Source organism: Microcebus murinus, chromosome 4, assembly GCF_040939455.1.
Source record: "Microcebus murinus isolate Inina chromosome 4, M.murinus_Inina_mat1.0, whole genome shotgun sequence".
NCBI classification, from domain to species: domain Eukaryota; kingdom Metazoa; phylum Chordata; class Mammalia; order Primates; family Cheirogaleidae; genus Microcebus; species Microcebus murinus.
The window spans coordinates 14,077,277-14,102,664 of NC_134107.1; the positions used below are offsets into that span (position 1 = coordinate 14,077,277).

General features: G+C 49.1%; 2 protein-coding genes and 1 long non-coding RNA gene across 4 annotated transcripts in view; 2 read left to right on the forward strand and 1 right to left on the reverse strand.

Moving 5' to 3' along the window:
• TMEM258 (transmembrane protein 258) overlaps positions 1–25,388 on the forward strand; it is a 108,124-nt gene that overhangs the window by 75,157 nt on the left and 7,579 nt on the right. The window lies entirely within an intron of this gene.
• Positions 998–9,242, reverse strand: LOC105878619 (uncharacterized). Of its 2 annotated transcripts, none has more exons than XR_012918925.1 (5): positions 9,098–9,242; positions 8,890–8,970; positions 4,550–4,639; positions 2,475–2,572; positions 998–1,185 (listed from the first exon to the last, which is right to left on the reverse strand). It is a non-coding gene; the product is annotated as an uncharacterized LOC105878619 (long non-coding RNA). The 2 variants fall into 2 exon arrangements; XR_012918924.1 differs by having other exon boundaries at positions 2,479–2,572; positions 9,098–9,241.
• FADS1 (fatty acid desaturase 1) lies at positions 9,346–23,395 on the forward strand. The gene is made up of 12 exons (XM_012778264.3): positions 9,346–9,759; positions 11,744–11,854; positions 12,401–12,598; positions 13,263–13,364; positions 13,469–13,597; positions 16,847–16,907; positions 18,272–18,348; positions 19,264–19,361; positions 19,553–19,649; positions 19,895–19,974; positions 20,062–20,187; positions 20,573–23,395. The coding sequence occupies exons 1-12, from the start codon at positions 9,556–9,558 to the stop codon at positions 20,622–20,624; spliced, it is 1,335 nt and encodes a 444-aa protein (XP_012633718.1). The 5' UTR covers positions 9,346–9,555; the 3' UTR covers positions 20,625–23,395.

Below are 25,388 nucleotides of genomic sequence, written 5' to 3' on the forward strand. Positions count from 1 at the left end.
TCTGGGAGGCCAAGGTGGGCCGATTGCTCGAGGTCAGGAGTTCGAAACCAGCCTGAGCAAGAGCGAGACCCCGTCTCTACCAAAAATAGAAATAAATTAATTGACCAACTAAAAATATATATACAAAAAATTAGCCGGGCATGGTGGCGCATGCCTGTAGTCCCAGCTACTCGGGAGGCTGAGGCAGGAGGATCGCTTGAGCCCAGGAGTTTGAGGTTGCTGTGAGCTAGGCTGACGCCACGGCACTCACTCTAGCCTGGGCAACAAAGAGAGACTCTGTCTCAAAAAAAAAACAAAAAAAAACGTCATGGGCAATGCTCCCGATGTTATTAAATTCAATGATATGAACATTTAGAGTTTTACAATCTAAAATGATTTAGCAATGAAAAGATCTTACACATATATTGGGCCTTTCTCTCAAAAACTCAATGCACATTAACAAGTCGGGATGGCAGATGAGAATGCCGGAGCGGTTGGGGGGGAGAGGCAGGAAGGAGGAGCTCCCGCAGCCTGCAGCCCTCTCCCCAGACCTGGTGTCCTTCCCTACCGGGGCAGAATCACTTGGCCACATTTTGCAAAAAAGTTCTTAAACAATACAGTTTAGATGACATCATACCTGAGGAGGGGTTTCTCTTTTCCAGGGATCTGTATTTAGCCTTTCTGGACTGGGGCTTTCACATTGGCCCAGTAAATAAGTTACTACATGTAACGTGCTCTGCATACTACCCCCTGCACTGGTAAATGCTCAACTACTCACTGCTAATTAACATCAGAAGAAAGGACGCTGGCCTGACAGCCAGAGGTTCTGGGTTCATTTCTTGGTTACAAATAATAGAAAATAAATCCTGTATCTTCTTAGCTTTGGCAAAGAAAGAAAGGATAGAGAAAGAAAAGAAAAGAAAAGAAAAGAGAAGAAAAGAAAAGAAAAGAAAAGAAAAGAAAAGAAAAAGAAAAAGAAAAAGAAAAGAAAAAAGAAGAAAATAAATTCTGACCAGTATAAGGGATAAAAAGAAATTTATTGGCTCAACTAGCCAGGTGGGTCACAGAGCTAAGAGCTTCTGGAATTCGGGCCTCTGGAAGCAGCACTTCAACATTTTCTAGTTGTCTTTGCTTTTCTTGCCCTGTTGGTTTCACTCTCCTTACTGCAGAAGGGTCTTCTCCACATGGCTGCACCCGCGAAGCAACCTGAGCAGGAAGAATTCTCCCTTGTTCCCTGCTTCCGTGGATTGATTCCAGAGGAAGACGCTGATGGGTTCTGGGTCATATGTCTAACCGTTGGGCCACTGTTGTCAGAGGGCTCAGTTGCTCTATTTGGCCAAGGTCACAAGCCCAGCAGCAGACCTGGGCTTTGGGGAACCGGGTCTGTTTCTTCTTGTGGGGAGTCACAAATCAAAAGCAAACACAGTCCACCACTGTATTTCTTTTGCATACTTATGACACGATGTCAGATCTCACAGTCTCTCTGACCTTCAGTTCCCTCATGATAAAATGGAGATAGTAATTTCTGACCTATCTCATCCGATTTTTTAATTTTTAATAAGGAGGATCAGATTGGGCGCGGTGGCTCACACCCGTAATCCTAGTACTCTGGAAGGCTGAGGCAGCACAATTACTTGAAGTCAGAGTTTGAGACCAGCCTGAGCAGGAGAGAGACCCTGTCTCTACTAAAAATAGAAAATATTGGCCAGATGTGGTACCACATGCCTGTAGTCCCAGCTACTCAGGAGGCTGAGGCAGGAGGATCACTTGAGCCCAGGAGTTTGAGGTTGCTGTGAGCTGTGATTGCACCACTGCACTCCAGCCTGGTGAGACTTTGTCTCAAAAAAAAACAGGGGATCAAAGGACACAAGGTGTGTGAAAACACCATACACACATTATCTTCGCTAGCAATATGGGTCAGGCCAAACTGCTTTAACCAAGCTCACTAGATAACAATTTATTAGCACATGGTGAAAGTCTTCAGAATCTTAAAAACATTCAATAATTTTCAACGATAACAATGGCATAAACTTAATAAAGTTGTCAAATTCAGTTGCCTTAAATGACAGGTTGGGGAACCTATCTAAGAAACTGACCAAAAGCATTATCACTAGGTGAACACTGATAAGAGGTATGGTATGTTGTATAAAACTTCAGTTAAAAAGAAGTACAGATTGCTAGCACTGGCAGGCATCTGGCCAAAACTTTCACTTTATAGATAAGGAAAATGAAACCTAGAGAGGTTGACATGATTGTCCAAGATTACACAGCAGTGGGTGGAATAGCATGGCTTGGTCCCAGGTCTCTCAAATACAATTCTATTCTTTCTATTCTACCACGTTGACTCCTTTCCTTGCTACATCCTGTTAAAACTTGACGGATCCTTCTCCAACTCTGAAATGTGCATTTAGAATAGAATCTGATTGTAATTTCATATTGCAATTATTTGGATAGAATCGGGGGGGAGCTGGGAGACTCCCTCAAGGGACCCTTACGTGCCAGAGTGTAGTGCTCTTTTCCTGTGTATGTAGAGCTCACAGTATGGTGAGAGGCAGTTGGCCAGGAAGCTGCAGAACACCATTCCTTTCTTGTTCTGGTGACAACAGGTCCAGTGAAATGAAGAAATGCATAGTAAGTGCTCAATAAATACTTCTGAAATAATCTGACAACAAATTGGCTATTTGGCAACAAATAACAAGAGCATAAAAATGTTCTTATCATTTGATCCACTAATTACATATGTAGGATTTATCCTAAGAAAATGCTCAGAGATAGAAACCAACATCTAAATGTCCAACATCATAACATTTATACAAGCAAAACTTCTATACAAATGTCCAACAATAGGGAAAAGGCTAAATATATTAGGGGGTATACATATTTATGTACATATATATGATGACTTGCTATAGGGAAGTAAACAGTCTTCTCATTATAAAATTCTAAGCTTAGCTTTTTTGTTTTGTTCTAAACAGAGATCCTTTGCGTTGTAAAGGTGCATTAGGGGCCTAGCAGATTGCTTACATCAATGCTCAGAGCACTGCAGACTAATGCTGTGAGGCAATCTGAAGCTATGGGACCACCATCAGGCCTCCCTGCTCCCATTTTATAGAGGCTAGTCTAAGGGCCTAGGAGGAAGAAGGTGCCCCCAAAAAGCAATGACAACAAAACGGAACCAGCCTTCTCCTTTTTTTGCACCAAAAAAAGGCCTTGTACCAAAAATATTAATTGAGCCCACTGTTTAGGAACTCCTGCAGAGAGGAACTAAAAGGTATAAAAGAGTTCTGGAGCAAATTCCTATTTTTCATGTTAGGCTCCAACTCTTTGGACCTGTCACCTTATCTACAAATTAATGGGTTCAATAGATCTATCTAAGGCGTCTATACTCCATACAGCAATAACAAGAAGACTGCACTAAGGAAACCCCATGAGTCCATCCTCCGTGAGCTCACGCCCTCCACCCCCAAATCTCCTACATTCTTAGAATGTGGCAAAATGAAAGAATTCTGTTTCTAATTCTTCTCTTTGCCCAATAGGGGTGTGACCTTGGGATTCTTTCTTTAGTAGTACTACATGTCATAAATTATTCTGTAATAATATTTAGTTGACATTAACCCGGGAAACTATTACAGATGACTTTTCTGAAAACAGAGACTGGTGCAGTTAACTTTATTAGTGCCTACTGTGTGTGTGTCAGGCGCCGTACTCACTGCGTCTCCATAAAGTACCCTAACTTCACATAAACCTAGATTTTGTGAAAATGGCTCTGGTCTTTAATGAATGGGCTGAAGAGTTGTCGCTGAGAGGAGGCTACAGTAGGGGCTTAGCAAAACCAATACTGCTTCTCTCACGCTGGTTGTCTTTGTAAAGGATCTTGCCTGTTGTTCAACGATTATCTTTATGATCCTCTGTCAAAACAGATCAAACTTTGAACTCACATTTCAGGTTATTCCAACGGCCTTGATCAGTTATGTCATTCAAATATGGCCTGATTTGAATCAGCCTTAAAGTCTTAAGCTGATTTTGCTCTGTTCCCTGAGTAATAAATTTGGCCAGAATAATCAGGATTTACAAGTGCCAATCTGGAATTAAGCATGTGATTCATATCCTGCATAAGGCAAGTTAGCTTAGTATCAGGAGGGCCCACAAGGCACAGGGTTTATCTAGCTGGCCCCTACTCAGGCCTGGAAATGGGTTTTCACAGTCTGCACGACCATCTGTATAGGGGCATAGGGACACAAGAGGACAGTGGGACATGTGCCTAGGAGCCCGTATGTTTGCTCGCTTGTATTTCTTCAGGTTGAAATCATCAGTTAGCTCAAAAAATTTATGTGGGATTCCACATAGAACTCCAAACTAAGGCACTCTGAATACACAACAGGTAATACTAAGCAGAATTCATCATTCCGGCTCCAGAAGATTATAACCTAGTTAGGGAGGTAACCAAAACACGTGACTGACCTAAGAACACACACAGAGCAAAGAAATACAAATGCAAATTCATGTCACATAGATTGCATAAATGCTAAGAATCACAAACATGAATTCAATTTGCATCTATCCTACTGACCTGTGATGTGATCAGGGATTGCTTGTCTGTCCCCCCAGTAGACCTGGCTAGGCATGACCTTCATGGTACTGAACTTTGTATTCCCAGCACCTACCAAAGTAAGAGACAAAGAGCAAATGAGCCACAAATGTTGAATAAGACAATGAATGGTTTTAGGGAGGTGGGGTTAATCAAGGAAGCATCCTACAAGTATTTTTTGTAACCTTGTCTCTCTGATTGTAAAACTAATACATGCTCATCATAAAAAATTCATAAAGTATTAAAGAAAATACAAATTATCTTGATCCACCCAATCCAGAAACAATCATTATTATCATTTCCTTCTAGTCTCTTCCCATAGTGTGGTTGTCTCTGCAGCCAAACTTTCAATACATTATTTTTAATGTCTGCATAATATTCCAATGGGCATCTAGATGGGCATTTAGATTGTTTCCTTTTTTTTTTTTCTCTCATAAATGCTGCTTCAATTTTTTGTTTATAAATGTTTTTTTCCAAAAAGGTTTCCTTAGGCTATATCCCTAAACATGGAATTATTTAAAAATTTTTTTTTCTTTTTTTAACAGATTCCACCTCTGTCACCCGGGCTAGAGTGCATTGGCATCATCATAGCTCACTGCAAACTCAAACTCCTGGGCTCAAGCGATCTTCTTGCCTCAGCCTCCCAAGGAGCTGGGACTACAGGCACGAGCCACCACGCACAGCTAATTTCTTCTATTTTTGCTAGAGATGGGGTCTTGCTCCTGCTCAGGCTGGTCTGCAACTCCTGACCTCAAGAGATCCTCCCACCTTGGCCTCCCAGAGTGCTATGCCCAGCCCCACATCCTGGCCATTTTCAATCAGTCCTTAATTCTTCATTGTGCTAAGAGATCCTAGTGAGCTTGGTGATTTTCTTCTTGCCAGCACTTGGGATTGTTCCCAGTTTTTGCTATAAAATTTGCTATCTTTGCACAGTCGCCCCACCTCCTACTTTCCCCAAGAGTGAAATTACTTGATCAAAGAGTACAAATCATTTTATAGCTCTTGTTGGACACTGCCAAGTTGTCAGGCAAGGTTTTTAGAAAAGGCATATTGTCTGTACAGAGAGGCAGCTGCATGAACCAAGGTGCAGTGGCCTGGCATCTTAACTGGAAGTCAGGACACTGAAACTTCCCACAGAAATTTGGGAAGTCCCCTCCCCATTAGGAACCTCAATTTTCTTATCTATAAACTGAGGGGTTTGGATTGAATGGATAAAGGTCCTTGTGTACTAGAAATCTGGTCTCTGTATCACCCTCTCCTGACTCCCAGGGGCTCAGATGCTAGCCCTGTGCCTGGGGTAGGCGGCTTCCTTTCCTTTGGCTGCGGAGTCCACCCAAGTGCCCAAAGACTAGTGCAAGCAGAGCCCAGGAGTTCAGAGCACAGAGCTCAAATCCCAGTTCTGCCACTTAACTAGCTGTGTGACAAAATACTCAGCCTCTCCTGGCTCAGTTTCTCCCTCTGTAAGTGAGGTTAGTAACAGTCCCTACCTCGTAGGGTTATGAGAATTAAATGAGTTAAAACACCAAGAACAGTGCCTAGAACGTAGTAAGTGCTTTATAAAGTGTGTGTAGAATACATAAAGGACAGTTTCACACCTAAACTCTGGGTTTCTTCAGGACAGCAACAGCTTCTTAACTGGCACACCCAACCTGTGGTTTCATTCCCACTCCTCTTTCTAAAACTCAGAAACCTGAATCCCAAATCTCTCTGCTTAAAAGTCTCCCAGGGGTCCCAGGTGCCTCCAGGCTGGAATAGAAACACCTCAACTTGAAGACCCAGGGCTTTCAGGCAGGGCTGCCTGCAGGTCAGAAGATGCTGGCATCATTATTTAAGGAACCCAGTTTATTGTTTTTAAACAAATAAATAAAAATGAAAATGAAAAAAGGCAAATGGAAATTGTGGGCATTTTGAATGTTTTATTGAGTGAATTAAAGCATTAACAACCCTCCCCCACCAAGCCCAATAAATCATACTGTTCACAGGATACTGGGTCATTAAATATGTCCAATTTCGAATCAACAGTTCAGTTTATTACATCTCAAACAAGAAGCAGTATGATTAGAATATGCGCCTGAACTAGCGACAGTTTTGCCATCTTAATGGTAGCTTGTTTACACCAGCAGCAAAAGAAGCCTAGAGAGTGAGCGGTGATGAAATAGTGTAAGGTGTCTTCCACAGATTGTTGAGAATTGAATATTTTTCTTTGCATGAAGTGGTCCAAAGCCTGGATGAAAAGGTAGTCAATTGGCACAAGGTCTGGTGAATATGCTGGATGACAGAGAGTTTCCAAGTCCACCCTCTGTAGTTTGAACAGTGTTGTTTATGCAACATGTGGTCAAGAGTTGTCTTGCAAGAGGATTGGCCGGTCTCTATTGACCAATCTGGGCTGTTTAATCGCACACATGCTAATCATTTCATCCAGCTGGTTGCAGTAGACTTCCACTATAATTCATTGACCAGGTTTCGTGAAGCTGTAATGGATAATACCAGTGTTGGACCACTAAACAGACACCATTAGCATTTTTTTGGTGAATACTCTGTTTTGGACTGTGTTTTGACACTTCATCTTTATCCAACCGTTGTGCTGAATACTTGCAATTGTCAAAAAAAATCCATTGTTCATCACACATAACGATATGGTATGGAAATGGTTAGCCTTTATGACAACAAAGAAAGGCAAGTTTTGAGATGATTTCTCTGCTGGTGCTTGTTTAACTCATACATTCCCCATCTATCCACCTTGTTGACTTATTTCAAATGGTCCAATATTATTGGAATAGTAACATTAAACCTTGCTGCTAATTCATGTATAGGTTGAGATGGATTTGCTTCCACTACAGGTTTCAACTCATCATTATCCACCTTGGTCTCAGGTCAGCCACATGGCTGACTTTCAAGATTAAAATCACCAGAATGGGAACTTCTCAAGCCATCGAAGTACTGCATGTGTTCATGAGCTGCAGACTTCCCAAGCACTTCATTGATATATCGAGCTGTCTGCGCTGCATTGGTTCCACGATGGAACTCATATTCAAAAATAACAGGAATTTTCGACTTATCCATGATTTCATAAAAAGTGTTGTAAAAAAAAAAGGGTTCTGGGTTTTAGAAACAGGAGTGGGAATGCAGCCACAGGTGGGTGTGCCAGTTAAGAAGCTGTTGCAGTCCTGAAGAAACCCAGAGTTTAGGTGTGAAACTGTCCTTTATGTATTCTACACACACTTTATAAAGCACTTACTACGTTCTAGGCACTGTTCTTGTTTTACAAACATTAACTCATTTAATTCTCATAACCCTACGAGGTAGGGACTGTTACTAACCCCACTTACAGAGGGAGAAACTGAGCCAGGAGAGGCTGAGTATTTTGTCACACAGCTAGTTAAGTGGCAGAACTGGGATTTGAGCACTGTGCTCTGAACTCCTGGGCTCTGCTTGCACTAGTCTTTGGGCACTTGGGTGGACTCCGCAGCCAAAGGAAAGGAAGCCGCCTACCCCAGGCACAGGGCTAGCATCTGAGCCCCTGGGAGTCAGGAGAGGGTGATACAGAGACCAGATTTCTAGTACACAAGGACCTTTATCCATTCAATCCAAACCCCTCACTTTATAGATAAGAAAATTGAGGTTCCTAATGGGGAGGGGACTTCCCAAATTTCTGTAGGAAGTTTCAGTGTCCTGACTTCCAGTTAAGATGCCAGGCCACTGCACCTTGGTTCATGCAGCTGCCTCTCTGTACAGACAATATGCCTTTTCTAAAAACCTTGCCTGACAACTTGGCAGTGTCCAACAAGAGCTATAAAATGATTTGTACTCTTTGATCAAGTAATTTCACTCTTGGGGAAAGTAGGAGGTGGGGCGACTGTGCAAAGATAGCAAATTTTATAGCAAAAACTGGGAACAATCCCAAGTGCTGGCAAGAAGAAAATCACCAAGCTCACTAGGATCTCTTAGCACAATGAAGAATTAAGGATTGATTGAAAATGGCCAGGATGTGGGGCTGGGCATAGCACTCTGGGAGGCCAAGGTGGGAGGATCTCTTGAGGTCAGGAGTTGCAGACCAGCCTGAGCAGGAGCAAGACCCCATCTCTAGCAAAAATAGAAGAAATTAGCTGTGCGTGGTGGCTCGTGCCTGTAGTCCCAGCTCCTTGGGAGGCTGAGGCAAGAAGATCGCTTGAGCCCAGGAGTTTGAGATTGCAGTGAGCTATGATGATGCCACCGCACTCTAGCCCTGGTGACAAAGGGAAGGAGACCCTGTCTCAAAAAACAAAAAACAAACCAAAAGACCAGGATGTGAACTATGTTGATAGGTAGGAAAATATCAATACTTCAGGCAGCAGAAGACGTGGAGCAGCACGGCGAGGCGGCAGGAGTTTCCATCCATGTGGTGTCCCGTCTGCAGACCCAGGCTAGGACAACCGCAGCGTAAAGGAGGTGCCCGTGGCAGCCCCGCTCCGGGGACAGCCTGGGCTGCGGGACGACTCCCGCCGCAGGGAGAGCCTCCCTCCCTCCGCCCGCTGCCCTGGTCCCGGCCACCTCTCAGCCACCCCGTCGGTCCCGACGCCTCCATCCGCTCACTCGGGGAGCTCGGCCCCGCTCCCCTCTGCCGCGCGGGAACCGTTATTCCGACCGCGGCGCCTCCCGAGAGCCACGGCCAAAACACCAGCCGGACGCCAGGAAGCGGAACCGCGCGGCGGCGCAGGCGAGGAGCCCGCCAGGGGGCGCGCGTCGGCCCGCCCAGAGTGTCGGGGTCTGGCGGGCGTGGGGCGGGGGCTCGCTCCCGCGCCACAAGGCCGGGCCAATGGGAGCGCGCGCCGCGAGGCCCGGCGGTCGGCGCTGGGAGGCTCGGCGGTCCGCGCCCGGGCGCTGAAAACCCGGCCCGTGGGCCGTGCGCTCCCGGCGCGCGCCAGCCGACCGGCTCCCCGAGCTCGCCAGGCGGGCGCGCACGCTTGACAGCCCCTGCACGGCCGGCGCGCGGCGTCGCCAGGCCCGCCATGGCCCCCGGCCTGCCGGCGGCCGAGACCCCGGCCCAGGCGCCCACTCCGCGCTACTTCACCTGGGAAGAGGTGGCGCAGCGCTGCGGGCGCGAGGAGCGCTGGCTCGTGATCGACCGGAAGGTGTACAACATCAGCGAGTTCACACGCCGGCACCCGGGGGGCTCCCGGGTCATCAGCCACTACGCGGGGCAGGATGCCACGGTGAGCGCTGCCAGGCGACGGCACGGGAGACGGTAGGGCCGAGGCTGCTTGCGTGGGAGCCGGGAAGTTCAGCACCCAGGGCCTAACGACTAATTCGGAGAAAAGGCGGCAGGCGCCGGAGCATACCTGTTGCCCGGAGGTTGGGTGTCCTGCGGACCCAGGATGCAAGGGCCGGACGGGGCTCTGGAAATCGTAGTCTGGGGAGTGGGGATGGAGGCCGGCAACATGCACACACAAACAAAGGGCTGCGCTGCCCGTGCATTCCGCCTGCAGCCCGAGTCTCCGGTCTCCAGGCGTGGGCCGGACCCAGAGCTGGGCTAGGAGGGACGAGAACAAGGATGCTGGGCGCCAGGGGCGGAGGGGTCAGTGGCAGGGAGAGGGAGTCACGTCCTGTCTCGAAGGCTGGCAGGGGGAGCGCTGCTGTGTATGGACCGAGCGCACCCCGGGCTCCACTCGCTGGCAGGAGCGGGGAGGGAGGAAGAGAGGAGACCCCTCTTGAAGATGGGGCTCAAACGGGAAAACTTGGGAAGTCCACTGCCTTGGGAACCCCTGCGCTTAGAGGACGCGGAAGGAACAGCACGCGCCGGAAAGGGCAAGCAGCGCTGGCACCCTGGGGGAAATGGGAACAGCATTAGCATACACTTAGCGAGGAATTGTCCTCGAATCCTGCCGGGGAGGGCACTCGGCCAGCGGGTCTCCAGCTATTCGGCCAGCCGTTTGCACTCCATGGCGCTAGGCCTCTTGCCGGGTCGTGTCCCTCCTTCCTTGGGCCCCACTGCGGGGTCAGCGCGCCCCCCAGCCCGGGTCCTGCTGCGTCTCTTTCTAGACCACTGGTCTTCAGAGCTAAGGCACCTGGCGCCTCCCTACCGGGCTGCAGTGCCAGACAGGAGGGAGGGCTTCCCTTGCGACCTGAAAGTTGGGACGTTCCGTGGCGGCCAGTATCGCGTCGCCTCCCCATGTATCCCTCTGTGATCGTGTGCCCTGCAGCATGACCTCCTCCGCAGTCCCCATTCACTGCCCAGGCGTCCCAGAGTGCTCCTTGGGTCACCATGGTTCCCATAACATCATCGCAGCGAAGCTTAGACACTGCAGGGCGAGAACCCGCCCCACCCTCTGACACCAGCCCGCCTGGGGGGCGAGGCCCGAGGCTGTGCCGATCACCCGGAGTGGTCTCTGCGGGGAAGCCCAGACGTCTGCCGGCGGACCGCGCAGGCGTGGGCTGGCGCTTGCGCAGACGGAGCTGGCACCGATGCTGGGACTCCCGTTGTGTGGTTTGGGGCCAGGGACACCGAGATAGGGACTGCGATTGGTCCAGATGTGTGGTGCCACCGGCCACCGGCTCCGCCCCGCCCCCACGCCCCGCCCCGTCCCCACGCCCCGCCCCACACACCGGGTCTCGGATTGCTCCTGGGACCTTAGGATGTGAATCTTGAATCTTGCTGCCAGATCCCACCTTGCATAACTAAAATTAGCCACCCTAGAGCAGGGAGTGGTCAGAGTGCTTGGGGAAATACAGAACCCTACCGGGAACAACGGTGAGAGGAGGAGAAATAGGAAAGTTCCCCAGTTTGGACTTTGGATGTCTCCCTCTTTGCAGTTATGGAGAACGCTAGCTCTGAGAGACTTGTTAGAAGTTCCACAACAAAAGATTGAGCAGTCTCATGGCCCCACCCATCCCTTCTGTTCCTTACCAATACCTAAATCCTTGGGCAAAAGCTGTCCCCAGAAACACCCAGGGAAAGGGCCAGCCCAGGCAGGTCTTTCTAGGTGGTGCCCTTCTAACTAGGACACCGATGCTGGGTGGTCTTCAGCTGTGGACACCTGGGGAAGGTCTGAGCACCTGCAAAGGACAGCTGGCCCAGGATGGTGGTCTCTGCTTCAATTAGGGCACAGCCTTTTTGCTGGCAGGAGATGGCGTTTGGTGTGGACCCTCCAGGAGTCGGGGCTGGCTCTCTCACCCTCCTGTCTTGTCTCCTGCTTGCAGGACCCCTTTGTGGCGTTCCACATCAACAAGGGCCTGGTGAGGAAGTATATGAACTCTCTCCTGATTGGAGAACTGTCTCCAGAGCAGCCCAGCTTTGAGCCCACCAAGAACGTGAGACCCTGTTTGCTGTTGGGAGATTCTTGGTTGCTGGGGGCGGGGAGGGGGAAGGAAAGCCCAGATGGGATTATAGGTGACCACAGTCAGTAGTTCTAGGGATTCTTGAGGTCCCTGCTTCTCTTGCATAGTCATGGGGTCACAGGCCCAAGGAAGCAGGGCTTGGAAACCCATGGCTCTCCCAATGCTGTCACTACCATGCCTACCATTATCATCAACAACAGGAGACCTATTTATTGAGCACTTACTATGTGCCAATCGTAAACTCAAATTCCCACACATTTACAGATGAGAAAACTGAGGCTCAGAGAGGTTAAGCAACATGGCCAAGGATAACACAGTCAGTAAATGGCAGAGCAGGGACTTATGTCAACGTAGCTCTTAGGCATGATCCTCCTGTCATCCTCATTGTGTTATCTCTGCCTAGGACTCTGAACTTCCCACAGTCACCTTAGTGGGAGGTCCCTGAGCCTGAGAGGGCCGTTGTCTCCAGCAGTGTGGGTTTGCAGCTAGGAAGAATAACAGGCCCCTCTCCCTTCACAGAAAGAGCTGACCGATGAGTTCCGGGAGCTGCGGGCCACAGTGGAGCGGATGGGGCTCATGAAGGCCAACCATGTGTTCTTCCTGCTGTACCTGCTGCACATCCTGCTGCTGGATGTCTCTGCCTGGCTCACCCTTTGGGTCTTTGGCACATCCTTCGTGCCCTTCCTCCTCTGTGCAGTGCTGCTCAGTGCAGTGCAGGTGAGAGCCTTTGGCTTGTCAAGTGCACAGCCATGCTCAGCGTCCCTGGGGAAAGCTCTTTGACCCCTTCAGAAGGCCAAGGAGCCCTGCCTTCTAAGGGAGAGTTAGCGCAGGGGAGAATGTATGTTCCATTTCCGAGGCTTTTATCTGCTCATCGGCCACATGTGTGTCTTCGTTTCTCTCACTGCCTCTCCACCTGCTGCTTCCGGGGTTCCCTTCCTCCTGTGGAATTTGTTCTTTGAAACTTCAGGTTCAGGTTCTGCCACAGCCCAGGTGTGCCAAGAACAAAGATCCTGGTTTGGCTTGGCTCCCTCTCCACCACAGACATGCGAATAATGGATGGGCCCCAGTTCTTGGCTGTCAGACCCACTTGGCAAGCCTTCTCCTCATCTGTGACCCTTTTTGCATTCTGGATGCCAGTCCATCATAAGTTGTGAACTTCAGAGCTGGGGAAACTGAAGAGCAGGGAAGGGATATTGATTTACAGCAACTCACATGTGAGTCAGTGGCAGAGCCAGAATTAGGACCCACGTTTCCTGACTGCTGATGGACATCCCAGGCTTTGGTGGATGAAGGAAGATGGAGGGGCTGCGGGAGGCGTTGAGGTCATTGAAAGGGACGCCAGGCTTAGGGGCTGTTCTCAGTGCTGACTTTTCTCACCCAGGCCCAGGCTGGCTGGCTGCAGCATGACTTTGGGCACCTGTCAGTCTTCAGCACCTCCACGTGGAACCATTTGCTACATCATTTTGTGATTGGCCACCTGAAGGTCAGTGGGCTAGAGGGGCTCTCTGAAACTCCAGGCAGCAGAGGGCTGCTGGGGCAGGGGGAAGGGCACTAGGTTTTCATACTCGTGTCCTTGCTTTTCTGTAGGGGGCTCCCGCCAGTTGGTGGAACCACCTGCACTTCCAGCACCATGCCAAGCCCAACTGCTTCCGCAAAGACCCAGACATCAACATGCATCCCTTCTTCTTTGCCTTGGGGAAGATCCTGTCTGTGGAGGTGAGCAGAGGTATCGGTGGAAAGGTCTTGGGGGAATGGAAAACAGCCAGCACGGAGGGCTTTGGGGGAAATGCCCACAATGTTGTCAGAGTGGGTAAGACATCAAGGGCCGGGCTGGCTGGGGCCTTTGCCATTTGGAAGTTCTGGGAATCAACAGGCAGTAGACTGGGGCTGTCTGGGACGTCACCATCCTCCCTCATGAGTTCAGTCAGCACACAGTTATTGCATGGAAAGTACCATGTGCTGCAGAGGATCCAGAGGATGACCAGCAGATCACTGTGTGAGCCCTGCTCATCCTAGGGGGTGATGCGGGCACCTCCTGGGGCTGCTTTTGACCCTCCTGCCCCAGGCAGTCACCCCCTGCACTTGCTATTTCTCTCAACACTTGGATCTCCTACTTGTCAGTCATCCCTGTTCCCTGGACAGATGTTCAGAACACAGATAGGACTGTCTTACTCTTCTTTGACACCCAGTGCCTGGAACATTCACTCACTAAGTGCTTCCCCCCCTTCTGATCCCAGCCTGACTTCCGTGGTGGTCAGCACTGGGTTTGAGCAGAAATCATAACATAGTGCTGAAGGAAGAATGTCTGGGGGTAGAGATCTGGTGAGCTTTTAGTGAGCATCAGGCAATGGAAGGCTCTGAAAGGCCAGCAGAGTTCTTTGAAAAGTTAATTTAAAACCCTGTGTTCCCAAGGCTCCAGGCTACAATTAGAGTTCTGCCAGGTCCCCCCTGCCCAACTGTGACATTTCAGCTTGCCAGGAATTAAACTGTTGCTTAGATGCATTTCAGTTCTAGGCATGAGTTCAAGGTAGCCTGGCTCTGTTCTCCCCTCTGGCCATGGGAACTCTGTGAAAAGGTCTTGGCAGCACTGGCTATCCTGGCATGAGGAGCTCACAGTTTGAGGTTCATGCCCTACCTGTCCATAATGTTCCAGTTTTTCTACCTCCTGAACATGGACTTCTTGGGTTTGTTACATGTCCATCTCCAACACTGTGTGTGAACCAGCCCTGACCCCTAGCCTGGCTCGGTTGGCTGCTTCAAGGGCAGTGTGGTTATTTACTGGGCAGTAGTACTTCTGTTGTTATTACAGGGGGTTAAAAAAAAAAAAAAACAGGTGGGGAGCCTAAGTGGCAGGGAACCATCTCACGCTACTACCTTTATTACTTCTTGTACTCGGGTATTCTGTCTGCAGACACGAACAATAGAGAATGATCCGGGACCCAAAAATAGCCTTTCCTTCTTTTGTTCTTCTCCCCACTAGCTGGGAGGCTAGGGACAGGCGCCTGTTAGTGAATCCCTGGGCTGTCAGCTGCTTGGGGCTTGCTTCAGTCCCTCGGGTACAGCTTAACTGAATCTTGATGCCCGTGCTGACCCTGTGACATCCACTCCTGTGCCTCCCAGCTCTCCTGGAGGACAAGGAGGTGCAGGGGACAGTTTGCTCTAAGTAGAATCCTTCTGACAGAGGGTGCAAACACAATGGGGCAAAGTTATTAGGATCATAATGGCATTTGGCTGGCATTCAAGGAGGCAGCAATGGACGGGGCTCCTTTTCATAAGGAGCCAGGGTTCTGCCCCACCCACCCCACCAAACAAGAAAGGTGCTTCTCTTTCGGTTTCCCCCTCAGTTAATGTTGATGAGGATGGGGTGACCGTCGCCACCACATCTAGCTCACCAGCAAGCCTTGTTCACACTGGCTCTGAAGCACATCCCAAACCCACTGACTTCACTAGCTGCCCCGCTCTGCCTCTGGCCTGGTCCAGCTCTGGTCTGTGTTAGCTCCAGCCTCTTCCCTGCAACTATACCTGCCCCTACGATTCTCCTCACCTCTAGCCAGAGTGAGCCTTTAAAGTGCAAAGCAGGTCATGCCATATCTATTGAAAACCTTCCAGCGATTTCTCATTGCCATTGAAATAAAACCCAAACTCCCTACCATGGTCTTACCAAGGCCTTCCAGGGCCCTATGTGATCTGGCCCCCCACCCCAGGTTTCCGGTCTTCTCCCTCTCCCATTGCTTCCTGTCCCTTGTGTGTCCGGAAGCCTCCACGCTGGCCATTCCTCTGCTTTGAATGTTCCTCCACTGCATGTCTGCGATGCTGGCCCTTGTCATCGGTCTGGTCTCACTTCAAGCGGCAGCACCTGAGGGAGGCCGCATCTGCCCACCTGTGCTGCCTCCCTCACTTTCTATTTTCCTCTTTTTAATCTGTGAACTACCTTGAGCTCTACTGACAAATTTATCACCGGTTTCCTCTCCTCAGGTTGTAGCCTATGAGGGTAGGAAGTATTGTTCACCTCTCCATCGTCAGCAGCTAGAACAGTGCCAGGCACACAGTAGGCGCTCAAGTACTTGCTGAATGAACCCGTTAATGTGGAAAGAATGCTTCATCTAGCTAACGTGACTTGCACAGAATAAGCTCTCAGTAAATGACCCGTGAACACAGGGCGGACGCACGGAAGGACGAGCTGGCATTCCGCTCTGGAGTCAACTGCTCCTCTTATGCCCTGGTTATCTGGTCGCCTGAACCAGTCGGGGCAAGAGATGCAGAAGGAGCCGTGGCGCGCCAGCAGGGCTTTGCCGTCGTGTTTCTGTGAGCCCACGCTAGGGTTCTGGGTTGACTGGTGGTCCTGGCATTCCCAGCCTGTCTCTTCAGCAGCTGGGCTTACAAAATGACCATCACTTGCCGGGGAAAACTTTGCCAGAACTTTCAGATTGCCACGTTGTTCTTGGTATCCTTTCCACAAATATTTGCCAAACTTTGCTTAGCTTTCAAGAGATTTTGTAAAGCTCATGAGACCAAAAGATTTTGATGGGGAGGATTAGGAGCTGGATATAGCAGGAATACTTAACCTGTATAGGGGTGGATTAGGGTTGTCCATGGAGAGTGTGATGTCAGAAACGTAGCAGATGGAAGAAAGGAAGAGGAGAGGACAGTGGAGCCTGGAAACCTCATTACAAAGGTGTCTCTGGATGAAGACAAGGAGTCTTGAGGACCTACAGACTGCGCCGTGCGCGTCCCTCACGTAGGCATGGCCGTCGAGCTGCAGGCCATGGCGTGGCACCCGTGCAGAGCACACAGAGCTTCATGCTCCACGTGCTGGAGGTAAAGCTGGGCCTGCTGGAACCTTCCAGTAGCACCAACAAGCTGACAGCTTTCCCCACACTTCCAAGCAGGGAAAAACTAAGGTCACGGGGGAAGGGAAACAGGTGACTGGTCTATGGATGCTGATTTGCTTGCCTTTCTTTGCAGCTTGGTAAACAGAAGAAGAAGTACATGCCATATAACCACCAGCACAAATACTTCTTTCTGAGTGAGTATCCTTGTCCAGCACGGGGAGCTGCCCTAGGAGGGGGTGATGACGGGTATGAGGAAGAAATGGCTCTCCAAGGGATAGTAGTATTTTAGGGGAGGAGGCTGGAAGAAGCACCCCAACCCCAAGCCTGGTAACTCCCTTCATGGGAGCAGTTTGCCCCCTCAACTGAGCAAAGGCAATAGTTAGGCTAATGTTTGGTCATTGGGCTGGGAAGCATACCTCATCTTAAACAGAGAAACCAGTGAAACAGTGAAACAGAGACCTGGACCACGGTGACCTAGCTGAGTCAGGTCCAACTCCCAGGGGAGCAAAGGTACAGACAGCCCTGGGAGGCGGCAGCGGAAGAGCTATAGAACTGAGAAGACGACGTTTCTGTGGTTGTCTTAAGCACTTTCTGAAGATTGCTATGCATTCCCTGCTTTACAAGTCTGCTCCATAATGCTCAAAATTTGAGCTTTAAAACTCCTTTAAAATTTCAAAATTTAAAAGGAAGGGAAAGAAGGATTTCACTGATCCCAGTTTAGTTTGAAGGAATTCCTCCTAACCGCCTATTACCAACTATCCCTACTAGAGAAAGGTGGATGGGGCAGAAGGGTGGAGAAGAGACCTCTGGAAGAAAGAATTTTAGAATCCGTGGCACCTCAAGATAGCAGAGCCATGGGTGGGCACGGGAAAGCAGGGGTCATAGGCAGTATCAGGCACTGCAGGGAAGAGACACAGAACAGGAAATGGGGCAGCATGTGGGATGATACCCACCTCTTCAACTCCCAGCTTTTTTTTTTTTCAAAAGCAGCCCTCTGTTCCTTCCCACAGAGGGCTGCTTTTGCCGACCTCCAGGGCTCTAAGTTGGGGTGGCACAAGCCCATCCCCCTGCTCCACAGACGTGAGCTCCTCCTCCTGGGAGGATCTGCTCGGCCTCCCCACACACACACGCTGCCTTGCTTCTGCCGCCTCAGCCGAGTGCTAGAGCAGCCGGGACACAGGGCCACTGACTGCAGGGACAGGCCCAGAGCCAGTAGGAAGGCCCTGGCTAAGGCAACACAGGGAGCATTTTAAGGTCATGGGAGCAGAGCAAGTCTCACATGTGGAGCACTTGTTCTACTGGAAGCTGGAAGAGTGCCACTCCCATTCCTCACCCTCAAGGCACTGTCTCCAGAGATTTCTCCCTGTCCAGACTTGCATTTGTGCCCGCCTTCAGTGCCTGCTGGTGCCAGTGGATTGAGGAGTGCTCAGGCAGCTGGAGAGGTGACGGGATGGCAGAGGAGGCAGCCCAAGCTGGAGGCTGTCTCTCCAGCACCGGCCAGCCCTTTCCAGACGCTCATGCGGCTCATGCCCCCTCCCTGTCTCTGTTTCTTCCCCAGTTGGGCCCCCAGCCTTGCTGCCTCTCTACTTCCAGTGGTATATTTTCTATTTTGTTATCCAGCGGAAGAAGTGGGTGGTGAGTATCCATGGCCAAAGGTCCCACATCCTGTCTCCAGTACCCAGAGAGGGGCAAAATAGGTTTTCCCGGGGAAGCTGAGATGGACTTCAGGCCTAATTTAGAGCAAAATAATAGAACCAGGTATAGATTCTCCTTATCTCTAAGTAGCATGAAATGATTTGGGCTTAGCAGGCAACCTGACTCCCAGTGCCTGACTCCATGCAGCCAGCATCTCCTGAGGTTCTCGTGCTGGGCACAATGCCAGGGCCAGGCTGGGGATGGGGAAGGTGAGTGGGAAACAGTGCTTATTCTCACGACACTTCTAATGAAGCAAAACGTGGTTGTTAGCAGAAAAGAGATACGGGCAAAAGGTTCTGGGTATTCCAAAAGGGGCTTGACTCCACCTGGCCTTGTGAAGTCACTTTTCTAGCTGGCCTTAGGATAGGCAGTTGACAGGCAGAGGTAGGCCAGGGGGAGGATGGACTCTGAGCAGAGAAGCTGGGGAGTAAGGGGTGAGTTTGGCCACCGGACATATCATGGAAGACTCAGATGTTGGGGGAAGAGCAGGGTGCTTGGTTCAGTGTGCAGAACAGTGACTGGAGTTTTGATCAGGGCACTAGCATGGCCTGTCTGGTCCTGGAAGTGTCATTTAGTGGCATGCTGAACAGTTCAGATGGGTTGGCAGAAGCTGAAGGCAGGGAGACCCTGTAAGCCTTGCTATTTGTGAAGGTGACAGACAAGGAGGGCTGAGAGGAGCCACTAGGGATGGAAGAAAGGAACAGTAGCACTAGATACTGTAGGATTGGGCCACTGGGAGAAGCTGAAAATGAGCGACTACCAGGAGAATGGCTGCAGCATGAGAAGAGATGGGTGAAGAGAGGAAGATGAAGAGCTGCGTTGTGGCTAAAACGTCCTCTGCCTTGCTCACGGCAGGACCTGGCCTGGATGGTCACCTTCTACATCCGCATCTTCCTCACTTATGTGCCGCTGCTGGGGCTGAAAGGCTTCCTAGGCCTCTTCTTTGTGGTCAGGTAGTATACGATGGGGACCAGGGATTGGTGAAGGAAAGTAAGATGTTGGGGGGAGACAGTCTGCCCTGGGGGCTGTGCTGGGACTTTGGGTAGCAACATGGGTTTCAGGAGTTGGCTCAGAAAAGTAGATAGGCTAGAAGAGAAGTGAAAACCTGGGCTCTGCTATGGTTTTTTTCTTCTGTGTGCAATAGGTTCCTGGAAAGCAACTGGTTTGTGTGGGTGACACAGATGAACCACATCCCCATGCACATTGATCACGACCGGAACAAGGACTGGGTCTCCACCCAGGTGAGGGACGGTCACTCACAACACCTAGGCATGACACCACTAATGAAGAGAGTGGGTGGGTAGGTAAGAGTAATTGCAAAAAACAAAAAAAAACCCAAAGGAATAAAGGTCTCCCAACAGCATTTCCTCCGTAGCTGAGGCTTCTCTCCTGCCACTCTGTGAGGGGTGAGCAGGGCAGTCCCATGCCCCGTCGTCAGCAGCCTCACCTGGCGTAGGCTGGGCAAAAGCTGGGTCTTTTCCTCCAGCTCCAGGCAACATGCAACGTCCACAAGTCTGCCTTCAACGACTGGTTCAGCGGACACCTCAACTTCCAGATTGAGCACCAGTGAGTGGGGGAGCTGGGGAGTGTGCAGGGTGGGCAGCAGGTGGGAGCAGAGGAGCAGGAGCCACTGACTCTCCTGTTCTCCCTAAGTCTTTTCCCCACGATGCCCCGACACAATTACCACAAAGTGGCTCCCTTGGTGCGGTCCCTGTGTGCCAAGCATGGCATAGAGTACCAGTCCAAGCCCCTGCTCTCAGCCTTCGCCGACATTGTCTAGTGAGTATCTATCTGAGCCCAGGGCTATGGCCGGTAGGGAGGGAAGAGGGCAGGACAATGGGAACAGTGGCAATGCACGGGTCGGAGTGACAGGGTTTTCCCAGGCGTCCGCAGTGGAGGTCACCAAGGCTAATGGCGGGATGCTCTATTGGTCTTGTGGCCAGGTCAGGCCTGTGCCCTCACTGGGCTTGGCCCATGCCCTCGGTGCCATGGCCCAAGCCAGCTTCTCAGAAGCAAAGGGGAGGGAGGAAAGCCACCACATGGAAGAGGGCCTTAAGTCACGGGGCTCAGCCTCCGTCTGTCTGTAAGAACTTCCCTGCTCCACGTGTGGTGGGGCCCACCTCTGCCTGTCTCCCTCACTGTCTGCTCCGTTTTGTCCCCACAGCTCACTGAAGGAGTCGGGGCAGCTCTGGCTGGATGCCTATCTTCACCAATAACAACAGCACGCCCTGCCCCACGTGGAAGAGGAAGAGGAGGACTCTGGAGCCAAAGCAGAGTGGAGCTTGAGGGACAATGCCACTACAATTCTAATATTCAGAGGGGGGCGGGTTTGGGGACATAGAGGCTCTGGCTCCAGCCTCTCCCTTTTATCCTCTAGACACAGATCTAAAGAGGTGTGAGGGGGACACACAAGTCCCTGGGAAGGAAGGAAGAAGCTGTTGGGGCAGGGATGTGAAACAGTTTTATTGTTTCCTTTTTCTGGTTCAACAGATGCAGGTGGCTGGTGAGCAAAGGGAACCAGGAGGGTATTAGAAGAGGGGGACTGACTGAGTCCAGAGTCGGGCAGGTTTAGCACTAAAACTGCACTCATATAAACGGTGAGCTCACCTCACTGGTCCACTTCTCCACCCTCACTTGAAAACCTCAGGGCTGGAGCAACTGAACCTTTTAAGCAAGATTTAGAAAGGAAGCATTAACACTTAGAATTCTGGGTTGGCTAGGCACGGTTCTCATGCATGTAATCCTAGCTCTCTGGGAGGCCGAGGTGGGAGGACTGCTTGAAGTCAGGAGTTCGAGATCAGCCTGAGCAAGAAAGAGCAAGACCCCATCTCTACCAAAAATAGAAAAATTAGCGGGGTATGGTGGCATGCACCTGTAGTTCCAGCTACTTGGTAGGCTGAGGCAGTAGGATCACTTGAGCCCATGAGTTTGAGGTTGTGGTGAGTTATAATGATGCCACTGCAGTCTACCCAAGGTGACAGCGAGACTATCTCCCAAAAAACAAACAAAAAAAACCACTTAGAATTCTGGGGCTTGGTATAACAGTGCCAGGGGTGGCTCACCGCCCAGGGCTAGTTGTGACCTAGGTCTGCTTCAGGCTGATGGGAGAAGCCATTTTCCAGTTTCAGGAACAGGCAGGGCAAAGGCCCTAAAGGATCCTGGCGCCACTAATTTTGGTCTATTCATCTAGGGTCTAGAGGGAACACTAGGTCCTACTGCTTGCCAGAACAGATGGTAGAGAGAGTTGCTGGCTTCACCTCTTCAACCACCCCCTAAGGAACAGAGAGGCCTGAGTCTACTTCTCGCTCCACAGCAATGGAGCAGATGTGGCAACTGTCCTCCCTAGAAATAAATGGGGCACCCCGCGGTTCCCGTTTGCTTCCCAACCTGTAATTCCAAGTTAATGAAACAGCAACTAGTGAGCACAAGTGATCAAATTGGGAGATGCCAATTACCAGTCACAAAAAAAGATACAAGTTTCAGTTGTAAGGAGTGTAAGGGCTATAAGCAGAAACTTTCTATAAACTAAATTATGTTACAGCATTATTTCTGAGCAGAAGCAGTGGGTTAAATATAATCAGTTTATAGTTCTAAATCAGAAATAGGAAGATTAGGTAGTAGGTTATCAGAACTTATTAACATCAGTGTCACTATAAAGTTGGTATTCAACCCCCCACTGTTAAATTTGACTGGCTCTCCAAAAAATAAAAAAATGTTAAAAGAAATAGGGAGATTAAAAATACAGTAACATTTGTGATCATTATTGCTGTAGCTAGGTGTCTTACTCTGTCCACTCTTGTTCAGGTATCTTATTCTTCTGAAGACCAGCTAGGAATTTAGGATGACTTCTTACAAAGCACATCCATGTACTAAAATAGAATTTTTTAATCTTCTGAATTAAAAAAATAAAAACAGTTTAAGCCATCTCTGCAGACAGGGAACACAGGAATATGCCCAGGAGTCTTGCCCTCGCTCCCCTAGGGAGGGCTTCTTCCCTCCCTAGCCCACAGCCTTTCCAGTCCAGGTGAGGCGGATTATTTCTTTGCCTGTTCAACAGCATCTACTCTTGCCATATTGACCATTTTGACACTAGAAGAGAACCTCACACTAGAAGGAAAAGGCAGAGCCCACGTGTAGTTTTGGGAGGGAACAGCAGATGGTCAAGGAGATGAATGTCCCAAGGCACCTTGGGATAAGGTTAGAGGCACCACCTGCAGAGAGGCTGTTAGTTTGTCAAAACCTAGATAGGTGTGGAGGGGGAATACAGTTGGGGAACAGGTTGCAGAAGAGTCAGATCTTTTCCATTTGGGCAGATTTTGCCTGGTTGGAGAATCTGGCTTAAAATAGTCTGGCTCAAAAAATTAGAAGCAGAATTGAACAAGTTCTACTTTCTTGGCATCCTCACTCCAAAATAGGTGCTATTTCTTCCGCATTCTTCTGTTCCCTGACACCTAAGGTTTGAGAGTGGTGTCACTAGCCTGTCAAGCCAACTGGCTTTGGGCCCAGGCTACCCAATCTAAGCAAACACCAGTGAGACTCTACTGAGCCAAGATTAGGTCCTCAAAGCACCTGAACCACTGTGGCCTTCTCTCCTCAGCCTATAGCAATATGGTCTCTCATGGCCACAAAGGGACACATCAGTGACAAAAGGCTCAGAGTGTCACAGAGGTAAAATGAATGATCTCAAATCTACTGACAGATGAGAAAAATGGGCCTAGAAAGGAAAAGTTACCTTGGTCACAGATCGTGGCAGAATTAACATTTGAACTCGCATTTTTACAAGTCCAACTTCTATGTTTATCTTTGTTACCTTCATCTTTCTACTACCTGGCCAGAGGCATTTCCTTTAATCAGGCCTGGTATGAGTATACCTTTTGTGTGTGCCAATTTTGTTACACCCTGTTGAAGTAAAGCAGGAAAATAAAAGTTAATTTCGACCAAAAGTTAATTTTGACCAGGAAAATAAAAGTTAATTTTGACCAATGTTCATTTTGTAACCTATGATGCTCATCTGTTATTGTACACAGGATTCCCTCGTGCTTGACTACAAGTTTCTGTTCACCTCTATGTGCTGTAACTACTTCCTGAACATGAATCACTGCAGACCCCTTTGCATAAGTCCCTTGGGCAGAAGAAGGAAGGCACATAAGGACACTCTAGAAAAAGCAAGAGTCCTATTTGCCTAAATCTTTCTCTACAAGCACAGTGCCTGAGAGCTGGACTACAGAGCAATTCCTCTTAACCTTCCATCCTACCAGAACAGCTCTCTTGAGCAAAAATACAACATTTGGAGGTATAATTGTCTTTCTCTGCAGTGTGCCCATATGGTTAGATTAACAAACTCTAGAAAAGATCAAGCAACTCGGCTTCGAAAAACAAACTACCACATGCTTGACTACCATGGGGTACAAGCCCTTAATTAGTTAGGGGCACTGAGGTGGTAATTCTTAAGAAATCTTACCATTACCAAAGCCTTATTGCCATTACCACAGGTTTAGAATCAAACTACCTGAATCAGAAAATGCAGCTCAAGTAAGTAGTATGGCTTGGTTCAATCTGGGAAAATGTTTCATTTGTCATCAACTCTGAGGAGTAGAGCAGTGAACAAAACTAAGCTCCCTGCCCTCTGGATAGAACATTTTGTCTCTACCAGTGATTTTCAAAAGAGTGCCCTAATGATGAGGCCACTGCAGGGGAGACAATATTCCATTCTTGCTTCAACCAGAGGCACTCTTATACCCTGAGATTTCACTTTAAAAACAGGTTAGTTCAGGCCGGGTGTGGTGGCTCATGCCTGTAATCCTAGCTGTCTGGGAGACTGAAGAGGAAGGATTGCTTGAGCTCAGGAGTTCGAAACTAGCCTGAGCAAGAGTGCGGCCACCCATCTCTACTAAAAATAGAAAAAATTAGCCAGGCATGGTGGCACTTGCCTGTAGTCCCAGCTACTTGGGAAGCTGAGACAGGATTGCTTGAGCCCAGGAGTTTGAGGTTGCTGTGAGCTAGGCTAAAACCATGGCACTCAAGCTGAGGCAACGGAGTAAGACTCTGTCTCAAAAAAATAGAAAAAAAAATAGTTTAGCTCCATCAAATGATTTGAAAACCACTGGTCTTTAGTCTTCTACCTGTTTAATCTGTCAAGATAATTGTCAATTTAAATATCAGAAAGTTACTTAAGTGTCCTTGTTAACTTGAAATGGTGGTGATTGAAATGCTAAAAATTCTGAAACCCAAATGGGCCAGCTCCCCACCAAGCTTTATCAGGATCAGAAAACTCAAAGTTCAAAAACATTCCATCTCTACGAGAAACAACCAGAATTTGATGTCACAGGAGCAAGAAAGTGGTTTCTAAAGGGCAGCTTTCATACCATGTTTCCCCCCGAAAATAAGACCTACCCATAAAATAAGCCCTAGCAGGATTTCTAAGCATTTGCACAATATAAGCCCTACCCTGAAAATAAGACCTAGTGATGGGCGTGGCTACGCAGCGTATCTGCACAACCCATGCATTTTGTCACGGAGCGGTAAAGATGAGCAGCCCTTCTCATCTGCCCCATGAGAGCGCTATTCCTTGACATGAGAGATTGGGGCCAATTGTTCTAAAGGAAATTCAGGATGTCACAAGAAATTCAGGATGGAATTCGGGGTTTGGAGAGTTATGATGATGTTCCAGAAGACGACGACTTAACTATATTTGAATAAATGTAGATTGTTGTACCGTACTTAAAAAAATAACATCCCCTGAAAATAAGCCATAGGGTGTCTTCTTGAGGAAAAATAAATATAAGACCCTGTCTTATTTTCGGGGAAACACGGTATTTAGAAACTGGCAAAGTAAATGCTTGGATGTTATGAGGTAGTTGAGGTAAATTGTGAGAGTTTTTCAAAGGAGCTCCTTACCTCACACAAAAAGTAGGTGGAAGACTTGAAATCCATTCAATTTATTGAACTCCCTTCATAGACGGATAAAATAAATGAGGCAC